General features: G+C 31.2%; 1 protein-coding gene and 1 pseudogene across 3 annotated transcripts; one reads left to right on the forward strand and one right to left on the reverse strand.

Annotated features, from left to right (window-relative positions):
* LOC109325719 lies at positions 6,145-9,427 on the reverse strand (annotated as a pseudogene).
* On the forward strand, positions 16,931-20,663 carry LOC109332245 (calmodulin-binding protein 60 G-like). Of its 3 annotated transcripts, XM_019567179.1 has the most exons (10): positions 16,931-17,123; positions 17,202-17,277; positions 18,082-18,128; positions 18,291-18,769; positions 19,028-19,188; positions 19,289-19,492; positions 19,641-19,812; positions 19,968-19,983; positions 20,014-20,151; positions 20,364-20,663. In XM_019567179.1, the coding sequence occupies exons 1-10, from the start codon at positions 17,020-17,022 to the stop codon at positions 20,413-20,415; spliced, it is 1,449 nt and encodes a 482-aa protein (XP_019422724.1). In that variant the 5' UTR covers positions 16,931-17,019; the 3' UTR covers positions 20,416-20,663. The 3 variants fall into 3 exon arrangements, with proteins under 3 accessions (XP_019422724.1, XP_019422708.1, XP_019422716.1); XM_019567163.1 differs by having other exon boundaries at positions 19,968-20,151; XM_019567171.1 differs by lacking the exon at positions 20,364-20,663 and adding an exon at positions 20,259-20,307 and having other exon boundaries at positions 16,932-17,123; positions 19,968-20,198.

Genomic DNA, 21,576 nt, shown 5'->3' on the forward strand with positions numbered 1-21,576 from the left:
AATTATATTTTTTTGTTATTGATGCATCCTTGTTAGTAATATTTGTGTAAGCATCATCTCCTAAATGGATGCCAAATACTACCCAAAAAAAATAAAGAAAATGGTAAAAAGAATTTATCCTTTTATATATAATAAAATATTACATTTTATATTGAAGATATATGAAAAATAAATATTTGCATCTTTATTAATGGAAAAATCATTTTTCATAATATTTATATATGTGATGGAGACCATTTTTTATGTCTTATTATTTAAAAAGAAAAATTATAAATAAAAAAAAATTATATTTCTTGGTAGGATTTATTTGCTTGGAACATAAACATTTAAGGATAGAGGTTCCTAATACCCGTTCACCATAAAGATTTATATAGATATAATATACTAATAAATTTTACCCATATATAACTTTTGTGTGATTCCCGTCTTAATATATATGCATTGTAAAAATTTATGTAAAAATATATATGTTTGTGTATAATTTTTATACATTATCTATTATTCATATTTAATAATAAATTAATACATATAAATGATTTATGATATATTAATTGTGTATAAATTTTTACATTTATAGTGCATAGATATTATACTCAATATTTATACATAATTTGTTTATCATTTATGATTTATTTGTATCACTTATATTTAAAATTCAATAATAATTAAATATAAATGATATAAGATCTAGTGATAGTGCATGAATTTTGAGTGTATATAAAAATTTATACACAATCAGTATATCATTCATATTAATTTATATTATTTTCAATGCTTCAATGATAATTAAACATAAATGATATATTTTTTAGATTCAATAATAATTAAACGTAAATGATATATAATAAAGTAACAACATATAAAATTCATACAATTAGATACATTTTTTCTTTTAAATTGTTATCTTAATATTTAATTTAATTTTTCATCATATAAAAATATTAACTTTTATGTCATACAATGTCATTTGTGTTATATTTTGGACATTAGGAGTGTTATATGATATCATATTTATGTGGAAGTCAATACTTCATAGGAGTGTTATATGATCAGTATTTATGTGGAAGTCATACTTCACAAATAGTAATAATAGATAACAAACTTAGTTTATTTAGGGTTTGTTGAGTCGTGCTTGAGACTATCTTTCTAAAATAACTGAATTCAAATGATTGACAAAATAATTTAATTAATTAATATTTCTTCAAAAGACTAATTGTTTACTTGATACTATACATTAAAAAATTAATGCTACTAAATTAATTATATGATAATAAATAGTTTTCTGACATTTACAAATTTACACCTTATTTTTTTCCAAGTCGGTGAATTATTTCTCCGGTGCAATAATTGAATTTCTTTCGGTTTATATCCACCAGATGGTTTAGGCCACTAATAATTGCGCACTGATGATAATTTTCTTGAAACCATAATGCTTCATTATAAAGTTTGAATAAGCACTTAATCATATAACTGAATCAATTATAATGCAAGAGTTTAATATTTGGCATGGTTACTCTAAAGTTTTTTTTTATGAATGAATATATCATTCCTTATTAATGTTGATTATTGTTTAAGAATTATTTATAACTAGCATGTCGTGCATGTCAACCCGCTTTTTCATTGTTTGTAATGTGTAGTCTGCATATTTTAAATTTCAAATATAGTATTTTATACTAAATATTATAATTTTTAGTTGACTTTATTTGATTGGTGTAATTGTTAGTTTTTTCAAATTGAAAATTCAAATAATTGAGTCAATCACAAATACTTTTGGAGGTATAAAATAATTGAAATAAATAAATTTATCATGTTTAGAATGTAATATGAAAGGTCATTATGAAATGAGTTTTAACTGCATTCTTTAATTGTGTATTGATGATTGCATAAATTAATAGATATGATAAACCAAGTAAAGATCTATAAGTTATGAATCATGAAATTAAGAAATAATTCTTTGTTTTAGACATAAGTTGTGAATATTATAGCCACAATGTCCAATTAAAATGGACACTAAAATTGCTATAATTTTTCTCGGAAGATATAAAAGGTAATTTGCCTAATATAATGAAATTTGGTAAAGTAAATATAAAATGTTTACATTATTTGTAATTGAATGACAGAAAACTAGTAGGATAAGATAGAGAAAAGAAACTTATTTCAACTATCATGTAATTATTTTATGTTTTTCTAAGTTCTATTAGTATTAGTATAAAATTTTATATAAAATACTTCATGGGTAGTTATTTAATGTTTATTAATATAAGTATATAAAGATGAAAGTAAAAGTTATAAAATATGAAATAGGAAAACCTAAAATAAAATAAAATAATTTTGGGTTTTCCCTTTATTAAGTAGTATAGATAAGTATATAAAGATGAAAGTAGATATATATATATATATAACTTATTTCTATTATCATGTAAATAAAATTAGAAGTTATAAAACATATGTGTATGTAAAATTTATTTTTCTACAAATATTAAGTATATATAAAGATAAAAGTAGAAGTTATAAAATATGAAATAGGAAAACCCAGAATAATTTCATGGAAGGTATTTTGGGTTTTCCATTTATTAAGTAGGGTAAATTAACCGACTGTTGATGTAAATAATAATAAATAATACAGTGAGTGAGAGTACACAATTTATTTTATTATAATCATATTTTTCTCATAATTGAATAGTTATACTTATATCATCTAATAGAATAAAAAGAATGATGCTGTTTATATAAAAAATACAATAGATTCCGCATATAAAAACAAATATAGATGCCCTCATGCTTATGGAGTTATAATAAAATCTGATAATTATGTCAGTTTAACAGAAAATTTAGTAAACTAATCTTCATACCAATACAATATCACAATTATATTAAATATGTAATTAAATTCATAAAAGTTGAAAAATAGTTGTCCCGTCGTAATGTATTGACAAAAAATGTTTTGCTCATAAAAAATAATTTTCTTGTAATGACACATTAAAGATCTAAATATTGAATATTATAATTGTTGATAAAAAGGTAGATTATTGAAATATTACAATAATTGAGTTATAAATTTCTAATATTAATGTTTATATCTATAAATTGTTATAATATAAATCACATAAATATATGTTATTTAATCAGTGGATCATTAACTTAACTATTATACCATTATATAATTATTGAATCAAATAATATAGTGGAAGAACATTAACAATTATTCACAATAGGTAAAAATATGAAACTGTAAGATTTTAATCATGAATCATTTATCATTTATATTTAATTATTATTAACTCTTAAATAAAAGTAATACAAATTAATAATATATGATATACTAACTGTATATAAATTTTTACACTTATTATATATTGATTATTGATATTTCACTCATCAAATTACCTCTTTCCATCTCACTACTACTCCTAATGAAATCACAACATTCTGTATATAAAATATTTTTATTTTAATATATTTGAAGTTAAGCAGAAACTATTTCTATTTGATTAAACAAACAATTTTTACTTAAAAAACCAGTCATATATTCGGATTAATTTGAGATTATTACTTGAAAAACTACTCATTCAATCAAATTTGATTATGTAAGTGATTCTATTAAAACAAAGTAACTTTTGTATAGGAATAATAGGCTATTATCATAGAAAAGAGAGTCTCATTTCAGTTTTCTACCTACCCAAGAAAGAAGAATATTTGGGGTTGGTGGTATTAAGTTATTAATGCTTTACAAAGAATAGTAACACCTAACAAATAAATATGAGAAAATAAATATATGCATCTTTTTGTTATAATATTTCTACATTATCCAAAATTGAGATTTAATAATAGTCTACTCTTAAATATAACAAATACAAATAAATAATAAATAATATATTAATTTATATATTGATCTTTATAATAATAATATATAAATCCTAGACTGAATAAAATTTTAACTAAGTGACGGAGAAAGTGACACAATTGAAACATATCCGCATGTACATTTTGTCATGTTAGAGTACCAATTCATGTATCTTGTGCAAATGCATAAACTCATCAAGTGAAAAGAGAAAGATAAATATAAAATTATCACAGAAGTTTTATAAGTTTTGAGTAGACATTACTTGACCATTTAAAAGAAAAATCACTTGAGAGACTCTATTCTCATATTATGATTATTATTTTAATTATATACTTTGATGATTTGATCTCTATCATTGAAGTTTCTGTTTCCAAATTATAGTTTATCTGCTCAAGTTTTTCACTAGCATAAATACTTTTATTGTTTGTGTTAATTAGGATTTAAAAATCAATTCTTATAAAAGGTGAATCTAAATTTTGTAATTTCTGACAAAATTATCTCTATCAAAATCATCAAAACTTTATACTTATACAAAAAATGAATCTATACATATTGTTAGATTATAAAATTATTAACCGTCCAATTCATTGATAAATAATTGTACTTGGATGGAGTGTTACATGGAGGATGTTCAATTACATATTATTATTATCTTGAGTGTGATATAAATGTACTAGTAGATTAAATATTTATATATAGTCAATATATTATTTACCATTCATTTAACATGTGTTTAAAAATATTAATCATAATTAAATATAAATGATGCAATGATTACATAAAAAATTCTTATAATGTCATTGCATATATTTTCTTCTCTTTCTTTATTTGTTAGTGTCATTTATGTGGTATTTTCAACTAAACATAAATCTTTCATTTTCTTTATACTTTTTAGTGTCAATTATGGGAGATATATTACTCGATAGTGAACTCAAGTTTGGTTGTTTTTATATACTAATGAGGCACCGATATAATTGTGTAAAGTTTCACAGGATCCTTAGATTATATCAAAAGTTAAAAGTTCGATTAATAGGAATATCGCATATTGGGAAAGACAATCATTCAATTCATAAAAGATTAGTTCTTTATCTATAGTGAGAAAATAACATGAATAAATAAGCTAACATGAATGTACTTATGGCATATTTTGATTTAGGTAATGGCACAAAGATCACAAGCAGTAGAAGAAGAGGGATAAAGAAACAATGGAGAAACCACATGGTATGTTGTTCTACCTTGTAACATATAATTATGCCATGTGAGGCTTGTTGATAATGTAAACGTAGATCATATACTATTAGAACACATACCAATACATAAAAAGCAGTGTGGATTCCCACTCAACACAAGCATCAAAGTGTATAGAAGCCATGTGCCAACCACACCAATTGGTCTATCACTGTCATTTTAGAACAAAATCAAATCTTACTCTACATAATTAATTTCACCAATAATGTTTTAGGCCTAGTAGATATGAGTCCATCACCACATTGCAAATATGATACTTTGGTTACTTGGTCTCAATTAGATTTGTGTTACTCTTGCATTGATAATTTGGTTGTGCCTAGCTAGTGTTTATATATATATGCAGGAGAGATCCGTTTACACTTAAGTTAAGTTATACTAATTATATTAAGAAAATGAACAGTTGAGATTAAATATAACTTAACTTAGGTATAAATAAATTTTTCATAAAGATATATAATGAAAGATCTATTCATACCCAAGTTAAATTACACCAGTTACACTCAATCTTATTCTTTCACTTAATGAGCGCTTAGGAAGGTAATTATAGATTACTCATCAACCAGATCCTAGTGTTGGAAATTACCCTAAATGGAAAGGTCATTCTCTATCATCTGATATTGTCCAACAATACAATGACACCTCGGTGATGACAGAAGGACACAACAAAAATGTCATGTTGCTATTGCTCGTGGGAATCAAACAAGGGAACAACCATAATTTTCAGGCAATTATGGCCACAAAGACAAATGCAGGCATGGTCCCAACTGAAACATTTGTTGCTCCATGCACTCCACATGTTCAAAGACACCTTTAATGTTGGCAAACTTACAATTGAACTCGGAAATTAATTACTTTAACCATATATAAATATTCCAATGCAACAACTATACTCATCATATAAATACACTTTTAACATGAAATCTACATAAAATATAAAGGGGCGGCCCAATGCAGAAGACTCCAACTTAGTAGGGTTTGAGGAGGGTAGATATATACATTTCTATCCCACAAGCGAAAAGACTGTTTCTAGAATTTAAACCTATGACCTTATGGTCACTAAATACGACATAACATTTACACTTTTCTTTCTAAGAAATTTAATGATGCAATTCTCCCTTCATACACATGCACGTTTGTGTGGGAGATGGAAGCTAACAAAGGGTTAAGCATGTAATAAATAAGAAACCAATTCATTCATTAAATTATCTAGTATGTCCTGCTCAACCTCTAAACCCTCTTCAAAGGCTTCAACATTGAAGCCAAGCCATCGTCTGCAACCATTGCTCATGTCATTGTCAACAAGCTCATCCACCATTACCTCTTCTTCGATGTTTCCGAAACCCAACATCTGCTTATACAATTCCTCTGCCAAAATGCTCTTCCTTTGAATTGATATCTCGAATCCAGGCCATTCTTTGCAGCTTCTAATAAAAGCTTGCCGACATTTCAACTGTTGGACCAGACTGCGACCGGGGAGCCTCCAACCATCGGGGAGTTTCAATTGTTACATGGGTATGGGAAGAGTGAAGAGTCACAAGTGAGACACCACGTCTTGAACTAAAACCTTAAGGCATTAGTTCCATGGGCCTTTACTTCTTATAAACTCTTACAAAGTCAAATACAACCTTCCTTTCAAGCTTAGACCACTCTTCTCTACAATTTTCTGTTCCATTGCTCTGATTCTCCAACCAATGAAAGACATTTGGCATTATGATTGTATTAGTTTGACCGATGACAAAATCTTCTGCCATAAACTCTGCATTGGCGAGTATATCCTGTACATATTCGAGTCTTGTGTTCCTTGATCTTTTAAAATCTACCAAATTTGATATTTCACTTAATTGTTTTAAGACCATATTTTCCACCACCAATGAGAACGAGCTTTGCCCTGAACATTTCACCTCGTTTTCGAATGATACAGGTCCAATTTTCACAGAAATATTAGACACTTCATCATTTTGCATGGATGAATAAATTGTGCTACCTGAAAAAATGAAGAAACCTATGGGCATTACTATTTTATAGGTAAATGTATCCCTGGTGAGAAAATATGTCAAACTTCTAGCAATTTTCTATTACCCAACATTAATGAAAGACATATAAGAAGTTTGCATTACACAAGTACAGCACAAAAGGTCAAAGGGTATATGACATTTTAGGAAAAAAAAACTTGATCATAAAATAAAGCACCCTGAAAATTTTGGCAACAACTCCTCCCTGCCAATAATCACATTCCAAATGCCAGTTCTCTCAAAGCTTGACTCAATTTCTTACTAAGAAATTAAAAGTTAGACAAGTTGTGAGATTTTGGTTTTAGATCTTTACAATTATGCTAATCTGCAGTTAGAAGATAAAGATTAAAACATTACCATCTGCACTGTCTTCGCTATCCAGGTAACTTTCATACAGAAGGACTTTCAGAAACAGTGACAGATATAGGATGCCGACAACCTGGATCGATTCCATTTTCACTCTTGTTGCTATAGCTCTGATCTTCCATTACTTTCTGCACAAGTGATTGAGTACTACTATGAGCATGTCGGCTCTTCTCAGTTTAGAGATCATTGAAAATTGCAAATAAACTATTTTTGTAAAATTTTAACTTGCAAGTGGTGTATTAGACCATCTTAAACAAATCGCTGGAAAATAGAAACTAACACATTCTGCATATATTCCTTTTCCCAACCTCAACCATCCAACATATTCTCGCCACAAATTGATGGCAGAAAGTTAGCAACATGCTAAATCAACAATTAATACTTCAAATGAAAACAATAACAGATGAATCTGACAATAAAAAAATTGAGACCTGAAATTGCTGATTCTTGTGGAACACTGGACCACCATCCGAAGAATGATAGCCGTGCACCCTATCCAGTTTATCACTAAAATGGTAAGGGTGAAAACTTCTGTGTTGTTCTGTAGGCGTGGAGCTTACAAAACTGAGAACCTGGTCTTGCAAACTAGATCTTGAATCAGCAAAAGGCTCCTCCGTGGCCAAGATACATTGAGGTAAATTAATTCTAGTTGTCAATTCTTGAAGCTTTTTCTCCAATAGGTCACTTAAAGTATCACCATCTATCATATGTAACTCTGGAGGAGATAATGCTAATTTTTTCGGACAAAGGTTATCACTATGCTCATGAGTATCTATACCAATTATAGTTCTACTTCCCACCACTTGCTCAGCAGACAAGGACTCCGGCATGCCTCAATTATCTTGGAAGCTGTCTCCATTATGTGAGCTGCATTCTTTGGGGACATAAAACCGGGACTCTTAATAGGAGACAACAGTTTATTATGAGTAACTGGAATGGGTTTAGCTGACTTTGGAGGCAACATTTCAGTTTGGAACCTCTTTATTGGCCGGTTTCCCACTTTGTGTGCCCTTGATTCCATTGCATCCGAAGAAGGCTTCTTCACTTTAAGTGGCACATTTATATTGTCTACTGAGTGAAAGTTATCCTTCGAATAAAGAGCATCGTCGTGATAACGAGAAGCTCCATGAGAGTTAGAGCAATATAATGAAGGGGAGGAGAGCTCTGTGACTGCTGAAGTTGGCAGCAAATCCAAACCATGAGTCTCGGTACTAACCCAGGGGCTTTACTCCCATATCCTTCATCACTACTAACTGTGAGGGAACAGTTATAATCAGAACTTGCAATGTTACTTGGACTTGCTCCATTCTCATCCACCTTACTCTGAAATAGTTGTGATAATCAACCAAAAAAGGTTTTAAAGGAACACTGTATATGAGTTAAAGTAGCATTTGGTAGACATGTCAGAGCAAGATGGAGCAGAAAATTTAGATTCGGTTCTATTTTTTGAGTATTTCCTTAACCGAACAAGGCAAAAGACTGAAAAAAGAACATTTTGATTTCACTAAAAGGGTATAACAGTGGAACCAAAGAAGTTAAACCCGGATATTTCATGTTCTACACTGTTCCATCATGTCATGTTTATGAACCAAAAGCTACCTAAAAGTTGAAGTAAATACTAAGTAGAGTGCAAAAAAGTGGAAACAATTCACACCCTATTGATCTGCGTCTTTGGCATGCTTTCCACATTTTCCTTTCCATGTTTTGAACCCTCTATAGTTAATGCAGCATTGAAGAATGTTCATTAGATGAACATGGCAATGAAATAATGGCAAAAAACATGAACATAAAAGGACAGCACATGATTAACAGTACCAGGTAAATTAGGATTGTTCCAAAGCAGTTTTTTTCTAGTTTTGGAATTCCAATCAAACAAGCTGAAGAAGCTTCCCTTGGAACGTTTTTTCTCCATCTCCATTCTCCTTTTTCCTGTCACAATAACTATTAAACAAATACTTCTTTTACAATTAGGTTCTCTCAACTTGCGAATTTGGCACAACTGTAAGATTCTGCTTTTGCGGTTTCAAATCTTTGAAACAGTTTATCCATTTATGATAAGGTTGCTTACATCTACCTCCCAGACTCTAGTAAGTGGGAGCACATTATGCCGCCTTTGTTAACCTTAACTATTCATTATTTGAATTTTTTGCAGTACCTCCTCCTGATTCTGTCCTTGGTTTGGCTTCTCTGTTTTCTGCCTTGAGAGTTAGGAAGTTAGTTGCAGTTTGTTTGTTACCTTTTCTGTTAAGTTAGTTAATTCTGTTTTGCATGCTTTCCAAGCAATCCTGGCAATCTTTGCTTGTATAAATAGAGCCTGTTTTGGTTCTTCAAATTCAATAAGAATGAGGCATAATACATCCTATTTCAGTTGAGAGCTCTGCTGTGCATAACATTCACTCAATCTTCATCAAATCCATTCTTAAAGGAGGAAGACAAGAAGGTGACCTCCATACTCATCTTACAGAACACTCATCCTTGGCATAAAAAACTCTGCTTGTGAACTAGAAAAGGTATCACATCTCTCACCAAATTCATTCTTGCTTTCTGTTCTGAATCTTTGCTGCACATCAAGAAGCCATGGCAGACATAGACTTTGATGACTCACAAGAAATCACAGCTCCCAATCCTTCCAGAATTGATCCTCAAAATCCTTGTAGTCCATACTATCTTCATCCTGGAGAGAACCCAGGATTCATCCTTGTATCCCCACCACTGGAAGGAGGGAATTACTACACATGGAGTAAATCCATGAGAAGAGCCTTGCTCTCAAAGAATAAATACAAATTCGTTGATGGCTCAATTAGGATGCCCAAGAACACTGATCCAGATTTTGACATATGGGAAAGATGTAATACAATGGTGGTTTCTTGGATCACAAGGACCTTAACACCTCAAATTGCACAAAGCATTGTATGCATAGATAGTGCTCAAGAGCTTTGGCAAGACCTAAGGGATAGATTTGCTAAGGGTAACTACTTTAGGATGTCCAATTTACTGCAAGAAGTTCACTCCATTAAACAAGGAGATAAAGACATTTCCACCTATTTCACTGCCCTCAAAACCCTTTGGGAAGATTTGAAGTCTTTAAGGCAAATGCCTGCATGCACTTGTGAGGTTCAATGCAAATGTGATCTTGTCAAAAGAATGAAAGAAGGCAGAGAAGCAGAGTATGTAATCTGCTTCTTGAAAGGTCTAAATGACCAGTTTCAAACTTCCAAGTCTCAAATCCTTCTTATGGAACCATTGCCTAGCATCAACAAAACCTTCTCCTTGATCATCCAGGCAGAGGGACAATACAATGAACAAGGCATAGGAGATTCAAAGGTTTTATTCAATGTCAGCAATCAAGACCAGGCCTGGAAACCAGCAACAAATAAAACCTATCCCAATGGTACAAGAGGCAGAGGGAGGATAAGTGGAAGGCCTTACAATACTAGCAGAAGCAATTATGTGAAAGTATGCACTCATTGCAACAAACAAGGACACACCATAGATACTTGTTATTTTAAACATGGTTTTCCTCCCAATTACAACAATAAGCCCAGGTCTGGCATTGGATCTATCAACAACATTGCAGAACAACAATCTCAACCAAACATTGATGAAAGTGATAAAAGAAAAAGGACAAGCCTGCAATTCAATGCTGAACAATATGCACAACTCACATCTCTGCTACAACAAGCAGAGGTCAATCCATCTCAGCACCAAGTTAACCAATTGAGCATCAACAACACTGGCACAACAACCACAATTGATGCATCTGAAAGTAACAACACCTCAGGTAATATACGTTCTTGGATATTAGATAGTGGAGCCACAGATCATGTAAGTCCCTTTCTATCTGATTTTGAACATTACAGATCAATAAAACCTGTCACAATTCGATTACCAAATGGATCCATCACTACTGCTAAGCATTGTGGAACAATTATTTTATCTACCAATTTAATCCTCTATGATGTTCTACATATACCAAACTTTAAGTATCATTTGATTTCAATACACAAGCTTACTGATTCACTCAATTGCAGATTAACATTTGACAAGTCTCATTGCCTTATTCAGGATATGAATACCTTGAAGACGATTGGACATGTTAAGACTCTCAATGGCTTATATATGCTCAATATGGCTGCAAGTACAAATAGGCTCAGTTTGCATTCTGTTAATTCCATTCATGATAATACTCATAACTCTGTTTTTGATTTGTGGCACTATAGGTTAGGCCACCCTTCTAATTCTGTTATGCACACCATTTCTAAGCATGTTTCTGATTTTAAATACAATAACTCTCATGTTTGTGACTATTGTTATATGGCAAAATTAACCAAGCTTCCTTTTCCAACTAGTATGCACAAAACCAATTCCCCCTTTGACATTGTCCATATGGACATATGGGGTCCAATTGCTATTACTTCCATTCATGGCCATAGATATTTTCTCACTGTTATAGATGATTTTAGTAGGCATACCTGGTTATTTTTAATGAAGAACAAAGGGCAGGCCAGAACCCTTGCCCAAGATTTTGTAGCTATGGTCCAAACTCAGTTTCACAAAGTAATTAAGACCATTAGGACAGACAATGGCCCTGAATTTACTATGCCTTCATTCTATCAAAGTCTTGGCATCACACACCAAACAAGTTGTGTTGAAACCCCTCAACAAAACTCAGTTGTTGAGAGAAAACACAGACATCTCTTGAATGTCACAAGAGCCATTCTGTTTCAGTCCCATCTGCCTAAAACCTATTGGGGCTATGCTGTTAAACATGCCACTTACTTGATCAATCGACTACCTAGCCATGTTCTACATAATAAATCTCCCTTTAGCATCTTACACAATCAAGAGGCATCCTTAGATAACCTAAGAGTTTTTGGCAGCCTTTCCTATGCTTGCACCCTTCACCACAACAGAACAAAACTTGACCCTAGAGCCAAGAAATGTGTGTTCTTAGGCTATCAATTTGGTACCAAAGGATATCTCCTCCTAGACCTGAAAACCAGAGAAATATTTCTATCTAGAGATGTCATTTTTAAGGAACATATCTTCCCTTATGCCACCATTCAGCCTCATCAACAATCCCTTGTTACTCTTGATACCATACCTCCTGCCACAGATCCCTTATTTTGTGATCTTGATTCTCAGACACAACAACCTCTCACATCTCTTCCTCCTACTAGTGACACAAGCCCTTTAGACACTGAAACCTCTCATACACCTTCTGCTCCTATTAGCAATCCAACTCCTTCACATACTGATATAAGAAGATCTAGTAGAATTAAACATCTCCCATCCTACTTACAAGATTTCCATCATTCTCTCCTTAATCACACACATTGCACAGATGCCCCTCAAGTCATTCATCCCTTGTCCACTGTCCTTTCCTACCACAAATTAGCACCAAAACAACTCCACCACACCTTGAGCATATCCACTGAATATGAACCAAAAACCTACCATCAAGCTATCAAATCCTCTCATTGGATTGAAGCTATGCAGAATGAGCTCAATGCTCTTGAACTGAACCATACTTGGTCCCTAGTTGACTTACCACCCAATAAAACTCCCATAGGAGCTAAGTGGGTTTACAAGATCAAACATAAATCAGATGGAAGCATAGAGAGATATAAAGCCAGGCTTGTTGCCAAGGGATACACCCAAACTGAAGGCATAGACTATTTTGATACCTTTGCCCCTGTCATTAAACTCACCACAGTGAGACTTTTACTTGCCATTGCCTCTTCTCAAAATTGGACCCTACACCAACTTGACATCAACAATGCCTTCCTTCATGGAGATTTACATGAAGAGGTATACATGGCCATACCCCCTGGAGTTGTTGGCCACAAACCCAACCAAGTATGCAAGTTACACAAATCCATCTATGGCCTCAAACAAGCAAGTAGGCAATGGTATCATAAGTTGTCCTCAACTCTTTTTTTCCCTTGGTTATATTCAATCTCAACATGATCATTCTCTATTTACTAAGTCTGCATCACATCACTTTACAGCATTACTCATATATGTGGATGATCTCATTTTAGCTGGCACAAACTCCTCTGAAATTGATTTTGTTAAGCATCACTTACATAACCTTTTTCGAATTAAAGATCTTGGTCCTTTAAAAAAATTTCTTGGTCTTGAGATAGCTAGAAATAGTAAGGGCATCACTTTGTGCCAACGAAAATATGCTCTAGATATTTTATCAGACACATGTTTTCTCTCTTCCAAGCCAGCAGTGACACCAATGGTCAGAACAAGAAGATTATATCAAGGAGATGGTGAGCCTCATCCTGATCCTGCCTCATATAGAAGATTGGTTGGAAGGCTTCTCTATTTGACAAATACCAGACCAGATCTCTCTTTTGCTGTCCAGCAGCTCACTCAATTCATGGCCTCCCCTACAACAACTCAAGACCAAGCTCTAACTAGAATTTTGAGATATATAAAGTCATCTCCTGGTCAAGGACTCTTCTATCCCTCTTCCTCTAAACTCATTTTAAAAGCTTTTTCTGATTCTGATTGGGCAACATGTTTAGATACAAGGAAATCTATTTCTGGTTTTTGTGTTTTCTTAGGTGATTCTCTCATATCTTGGAAATCCAAGAAGCAACAAACCGTGGCCAGATCATCCTCAGAGGCAGAGTACAGGGCCCTTGCCTCCACATCTTGTGAGCTTCAATGGATCACCTACCTTATGCAATCACTTCAAATTATCTATGCTTCTCCTGCCTTACTGTACTGTGACAATACTTCAGCTTGTCACATTGCAAACAACAATGTCTTCCATGAACGCACCAAACACATTGAGATAGATTGCCATGTAGTTCGAGAAAGGCTTCTTCAACATTTATTCCATTTACTTCCAATCTCTTCTTTTGAGCAATATGCAGATATCTTAACCAAACCATTGGATCCTACACCTTTTCATTACTTGCTTTCCAAACTGGGAGTAATTAACATATACTCACCAGCTTGAAGGGGGCTTTGTACATATCCAATGTTTTATAGTACCTCCTCCTGATTTTGTCTTTAGTTTGGTTTTCTGTTTTCTGCCTTGAGAGTTAGGAAGTTAGTTGCAGTTTGTTTGTTGCCTTTTCTGTTAAGTTAGTTAATTCTGTTTTGCTTGCTTTCCAAGCAATCCTGACAATCTTTGCTTGTATAAATAGAACCTGTTTTGGTTCTTCAAATTCAATAAAAATGAGGCATAATACATCCTATTTCTGCAAGAAAATTTAATATATATATATATATTGTCACTATAAAAATTTATATATAATTACTATAATATTTACTTTTTATTGTATTAATTTTTTTAAAAGTTAATAATAATAAAAAATGATGGTGATGTATAAAAGTGTAAAGATCACCTTGAACTTTATGGGTTGTAGCAACTAGCAAATAAGAACTTTACTTCTAAATTTGCTCCAAATAGCCCTTAAAATTTCACAATCACTAAATTGGACTCTTTTGTTAACCTTAACTATTCATTATTTGAATTTAATCTTTTCATATATTAATTTGTTAATTAAGGCAAAATTTCATGAGAATACAATGGAGTGTTGTAGACAATCTTCATAAGTTGGAATGACAAAAGAGGAGTTAAACATAAAATGTGGGGTGTGCCTTCTATAATATTTGAAATAGTACGATTTGTTTGTTAGTTTGATATGGACTAAAATATTATTTGTATTTAGATATGATGCTTCCATAAAATACAAAGGGATTTTTGCTCTTCAACATGCAAAGGTAATGCAAAATATATAACTAATGTTAAAAAAAGATAATATAAATAAGATAAACATATGATATCTTATTTTATTACATTTTTATATACTTGTTCTCTTTTAGCTTCCAAATCTTTATATATTGGAGTTGATATCCTCTCCATTAAACCAGAATTGATTGGATTAATGTCATGTCATCTACAAATAACTGAAAATCAAGGTTTTCCATATCATATTTCAACCCCAATGGTCTAAAAGCTTCATCTACTATTTTCACCCTTTAACTTCATGTCCAAGTTGTTAGTATAAGTGTGTGACTTTGGTGATTAACTAAATGTTTAGCAAGTTACAGCAGTTCAATTTCTAGATGCACTTTTTTAAAATTCTTTCAGGCAAATGTTAAAGTTCAAAAAGGTACTTATGTTAGGAAATGACGTGTTTAATACATCCAATTTTTTTTTTTTTGTGAACTTAATTTTTCAAGACATATTTATTATATTGTAACTCTTATCCTCTACTCTTAACAAGACACATTTTTTATAAGCTACTACGTATATGGACTCAACTATATAAGATACGGGATGTCTTGCAAGTTTTGCAGCAAAAAATCTTGTTGGAAATTGTTTTTTAGGAAAATGCGAATAGGCATGATACATGTGGTTGTTTAGTGATGTTGTCCTAGACTAGAGAATGTTGACAACATCAAACCGACACAATGCACATCAAGATCCAACTTGCTTGGAGATAAAAGAAAAAGATCTAGAATGAGACTATATCTTCTATTTCATAATATAGTGTAACTTCATATGTCATGAGTTGTAATTGTTCAGAAAAATATTTAATAATTAAAATTTTAACTTTAGTATATTTTTTAAACTTATCACAACTTATGACATATGGAGTGATATAAAATATAGGATAGAAGATGTGCCCCCTTCAAAAATATACTAACATGAGATATCAAGTCAAAATCTTCTCATAAAAATAAGATACAATGATATTTATATTATTTTTACGAGAATGTCAAGAATATACTTCACATATTATCCATTTATTTTAGGGAAATCAAATAGTTTGAATTAGTTAATAAATTTTAATCATTAGATTTTCATAAAATGAATGAATAAAATATAGAGTAACTTTTTTCTTCCATTTATGCTTAAGAAGTAAGTGCATTCCTCCTTCTTTTTATTTATAGTTGAGTATGAGATACCATATTGCACATTATTTTTTTTTTAAAGAAAACCACACTTCCCATTTCATCATGTAGTGCGTCCACAAAGCGTGTCTTCTATAAGATTAAAATATAATAAAATTTGCATGTCTTATACTTGAATATTGATAGGACTTTATCCCAAATAACACCCACAACAATCATTATCGCATATTCTTTACTCTCACTATGTCTTATTTTCAAAATTCATCATCACTACCCACGTATCACTAGTGATTCTGTCTTACCTTAAAATAAAGACGCGTTTGTAAGTATTACTTATCTTGATTTTTGATTTTTTGTAACTAAAGTGGTCCCTTTTTGAGTTCAAGTCCAATATACTTTTATGGTATTCTTAAGGTACCCTTTTTAAATAATTACATGCACTTTCTAGGTATTTTTGTTCTAAAAATGAGATTGACTTTTTTGGGATTAACGTGTCATGCAAATGAATGAAGCTTCTTTGTATCTTCATGCTTTTTTTGTCAATGTACCAGTTTCTCTATATAAGGCACCTTTGGCTTATAACTTTTGGTATAGTTATATCATAGTGAGTTCTTAGAACATCGAGTTTTCATTTGGTTGTAATTTTATTTTATTTTATTTTGGATGATGGTATCAAATAAGAAATTTCTCAAGGAGCATGAAAGTAGTGGCAAAATTCCAATTCAAAAGTCAAAAGGGAAACCTGTTGATGCTAAACAATCAATGAGGTTATTTGTGATTTGTATACTTATATTTTGGTGTTTAAGGTTGTGAGATTTAAATTTGTGTTTTTTTATATTATGCAGTGATCTCAGAAATGTGATAAACGTACTATGCATGAATGAACACAACTCATTCGTGGAAACTTTTCTGAGAAGAGTGGTAAGAAATAAATGAGACTATTATCTTTGTGATAAGGTGTTGAGAAGAATTGTTTTTTCCTGTTTATTTCAGCTAACTTTGAGTATCTTCCACATTTTATAGTACCTATCAAATTCACAACTAAGACCCACTTCAATTGTACTTTTATACGGTATACTCTATTTGGTTTAAAGAAGAAAAGTAAAGGAAAGAAAAGTTGAGGAAGGAAAACTTGAGAGAAGAAAATGGGTAGAAAATGTGATGATTTTTTAGTTGTTTAGTATGATAGAAAATGAAGAGAAAATAATATAATTTCTATTAATAATGATATTTTCTTTGTATTATCAAAGAGATGATATCTCAAAGTATATTCAAAATCATGTCTTAAACCAATGAAAATATGCAATGTGAATTAAAAAATTAAATATTTCTTATTTTTTTTCTATTTTTATTTCTGTTTTTCTTAAGACATATTTTAGAACAATCAATTTTGGTACAATTTTTTCAACATGTTATCCTCTCAATAATGGAGAGAAAACATAATATATGAGTCCCACCAATTTTTTTCTTTCCTTCCTTCTTTTCAATGCAACCAAACAATGGAAAAAACTCTTTTCATTTCTCTTTCATTCCCCCTACTTTCTTTCCTCCCCTTTTCACCTCAACCAAACATAGCCTTAATCTATTGTACCTTGGGCATACCACATATACCGAGTTCAGCATACCATGTACTAGGTTTGGTGTACCGTTCATTGTTTTGTATATCTCAAATGTTCTTTGGGTTTTATAACACATGATCAATTATTACCTTTTTTCCTCAAATAGGTAAGAGAGGTGGTGGAACATAAAATCCAAGATTACCAATTACCAAGGTTTGTTTTTTCATTCCCTGATTCTTTTGTTAATATGAAACAATTATTCTATTCATTCTCTATATGAGGTACTACATGGTTAACTTTTTTGCATAATTTATTTCCTCCATTATTTGATTACTACTTGTAATATAATATTCATTTTCTACAATTTTGTTGCAGAACAAGGATTCATAATCAATCTGGTGCTAAACTCTTCCACTTGTGTTTTATAAATAAGTTGCCTGATAAAATTTTCACCCTTTGTAATATCATAGCAGAAGATAAATCACCCCTTCAAATTGCTCTATTTGATGTTAGCACTAACTCTATAGTCAATGATGGTCCACTCTCATCAATAAAGATAGAGATATGTGCCCTTAATGGTGACTTTGGAAGTGAGGATTGGACTGAAGAGGAATTCAATGCCAATGTCTTGAAAGAAAGAGAGGGTAAAGGGTTATTAGTGAATGGAGATAGGTTTATTACTCTAAAAAATGGTGTTGGTTTTATCACTAAAATGACCTTCACTGATAATTCAAGATGGTTAAGGAACAGAAAGTTCAGGTTAGGAGCCAAAGTTATGCAATCAACTTCCACTGGAACAAATATTAAGGAAGGTATAAGTGAAGCATTTGTGGTCAAAGACTACAGAGGAGAGTGTATGTCTTGAAAACTTCTATTTTTCTTTGTCCATTACATACTTCTAGTGTAGTAGTGTTTTAAATTGCAGTTACGGTCGTGATTGTGCTAATGGTTGCAGTTACAGGCGCAACTGCAGTCATTGTGATGCGGATTACAGCCGCTGTGGTGTGATTTTTGCTATCATGATAGTTTAGTATATGCTAGTTTATTGTTTTTCATTGTAATTTGTTTTATTGTTACAACTACAAAACTGACATGTAATTTGGTCATTGAAGCATACAAGAAGCACTACCCTCCAGCTTTGGACGATGACATATGGCGCTTGGCGAAAATCGGCAAAAATGGAAAAATCCACATGCGCCTCGCTCTCCATGGAATTCACACTGTTAAGGATCTCTTGCAGTTATACACAATCAACCAATCTTTATTACATGAGGTAAATTTGATTATCTTTTTCTTATAGCCATTCTTTAACCAATGAATTTCATGCATAAATTGTATATATGTTCATTGGAATTTTTGCTCTGGAGATGCAGAAGTTTGGCAAAATTTCAAAGAAGTTAAAGTTAGCAATTATTGAACATGCCAAGACTTGTGTGATAGATGATTACAAGCTTTATAGCTACCAAACAGAAGAACAACCAATAGGCCTTATATTCAATTCCATCTACAACCTTATGGAAGTTACATTTGATGGTCAAAATTATCATTCACCAAATACTCTCAGCCCAAGTGAGAAGGTTTGCATTAACATCCAATTCTGAATTGGCTGAGAAATTGTATTTAAATAAAACCTTTGCTTATGAAAATTCAGTTTCTTTAAACTAGTGATTCATGTCTTATCATTAATTATCTAGTCTACAAATATTTTCCATTCTTTCTTGGCAGAGTTTAGTGGAATTAGTGAAGCAAATTGCTTACAAAAATGTGAATAACTTGAAATCAATTGATGAAACTTCATTAAACTGCGTAAGACCCGCGACATGTCTAAGAGCATGTCAATCCTATGCTCAGGATCAAGTTCTGCAGCATATTAATATCTCTACAGCATATGATATATGTAAGTATAATTTTTGCTTATTCCATTCACTGCCTTAAAAAATTTCATGTTTCTTATGTATCTTCTAAGTTTTATAGTTCTCGTCCTCTTTCGCGAATTTTGCTTTTCCTGTTGAAACTCTTAGATATAATATAACTTTAATATGTGTTGTTCAGATCAACAAGAAACATGGTCATATAATAGTGAACCTTTCATCACTAGTTCATATATTGATGAAGGAGTACATGATTATCAAACTTATGTTGATCCTCTACCAGACCAAAGAGACATGTCTCAAAACAGCTATGTAGAAGATGATTTTTTCTCTGGAATGTACATTGAGGGAGATAATTGGAACCTTAATGGATCACATTTTCTAGTTTCATAAGGTGGCTATTCAACATAGAATGATAATTCATGGATTCAACTCATTAATGATTGTCATACTTATGCAACATCATGAGGGCATGAAAAATGGCTTTTATTGTGGTTCTTCTTCTGCTGTGTGTTCTCAAATGGGTCATATCAGTAAAAATGGATGCTGCTGCCACAAAAAATGCAAATCTATTTTACTATAACTCTTCAACTCCTGTGCTATATACCCTTTCTTTGGTTACTAGGTAGAATGTGCCACAAAAGTCTAGGATATAAGTACCTTAGAATATTTGTGTGTAGGAAGAAGAGACCCCTAAGATAGGGGCCTCATGTACTTTATGGTATCAAATTATCTATTTACAATTTGTGCCTGTTTTCTGTAAAATTAATTTCATGCATATTGACCCATTATCAATTTAATTTTCATTATATTGGTACTTTTTGTGAAAACACTTGTAATATGTTCCGCATATGTTATGATTAAGACTTGATTGTTATTGTAAGGTGTGATATATTTATCAAAGATCTGTGTAAGAAATATTTATATTGGTTCAAAATAACCATTTGTATGTTTCTGTTATTACAATTTAAGTTATATATTTGGTTGAATTTGCAGTGCCAAAATTGACAATATTTGTGGTTAAATTTGGATAAACTTCATGTACATATTCTGGAAAATTGCAGCAGAGGAAACTATAACTACATTTTATAATGTAGTTGCACATATGTTTAATTTCGTATTATTCACGAAAATGCAACTAACCATTTTAATTATCTCAATATTCCAATCCGTGGAATTTGAGGACTATTTCCTTTTTATAATAGTAGTAGGTCGATATCGACCCATATTCTTATTTTTTTTATATGTATCATTTTTGTATTACATTTTTAAATAAAAATAATTTAATATAAGAAATGTTACATAAAAACTCAATAGAAACTAAAGATGTAAGAAGATTAATGAAATATAGAATTGAAAAAGAAAAGATAAAAATAAGAAAATATGTGTAAAAATAATGATGTATTGTAAAAAAGAATAAAAGTAATGTTTGGAAGTTTATGATAATTATTAACGGAGTAGTTACAAAAGATAATTTTAGAATGTGAAAAATTATATCATTATAATTATTTGTAATTTTAGCTCTATATATATAGTATAAATATATTATAAATAATAGTAATACTATTAATTAACTTAATCATTATTCTATCCCAATATTAGAACTAATTAATAGTAAACAAAAAAAAATGGTAAACATAATTGTTGATTATGTTGGTCGGTCTTTCTAATTGGGGAAGGCAACAATGATAAGACAGAGTCAAATTAACACATGTTACTATAGGAACACACAACAACCATATTAATTTGATAGGCAAAAGATAATAATGTCAACCCATTCACAATAATGA

Source organism: Lupinus angustifolius, chromosome LG02, assembly GCF_001865875.1.
Source record: "Lupinus angustifolius cultivar Tanjil chromosome LG02, LupAngTanjil_v1.0, whole genome shotgun sequence".
NCBI lineage: Eukaryota > Viridiplantae > Streptophyta > Magnoliopsida > Fabales > Fabaceae > Lupinus > Lupinus angustifolius.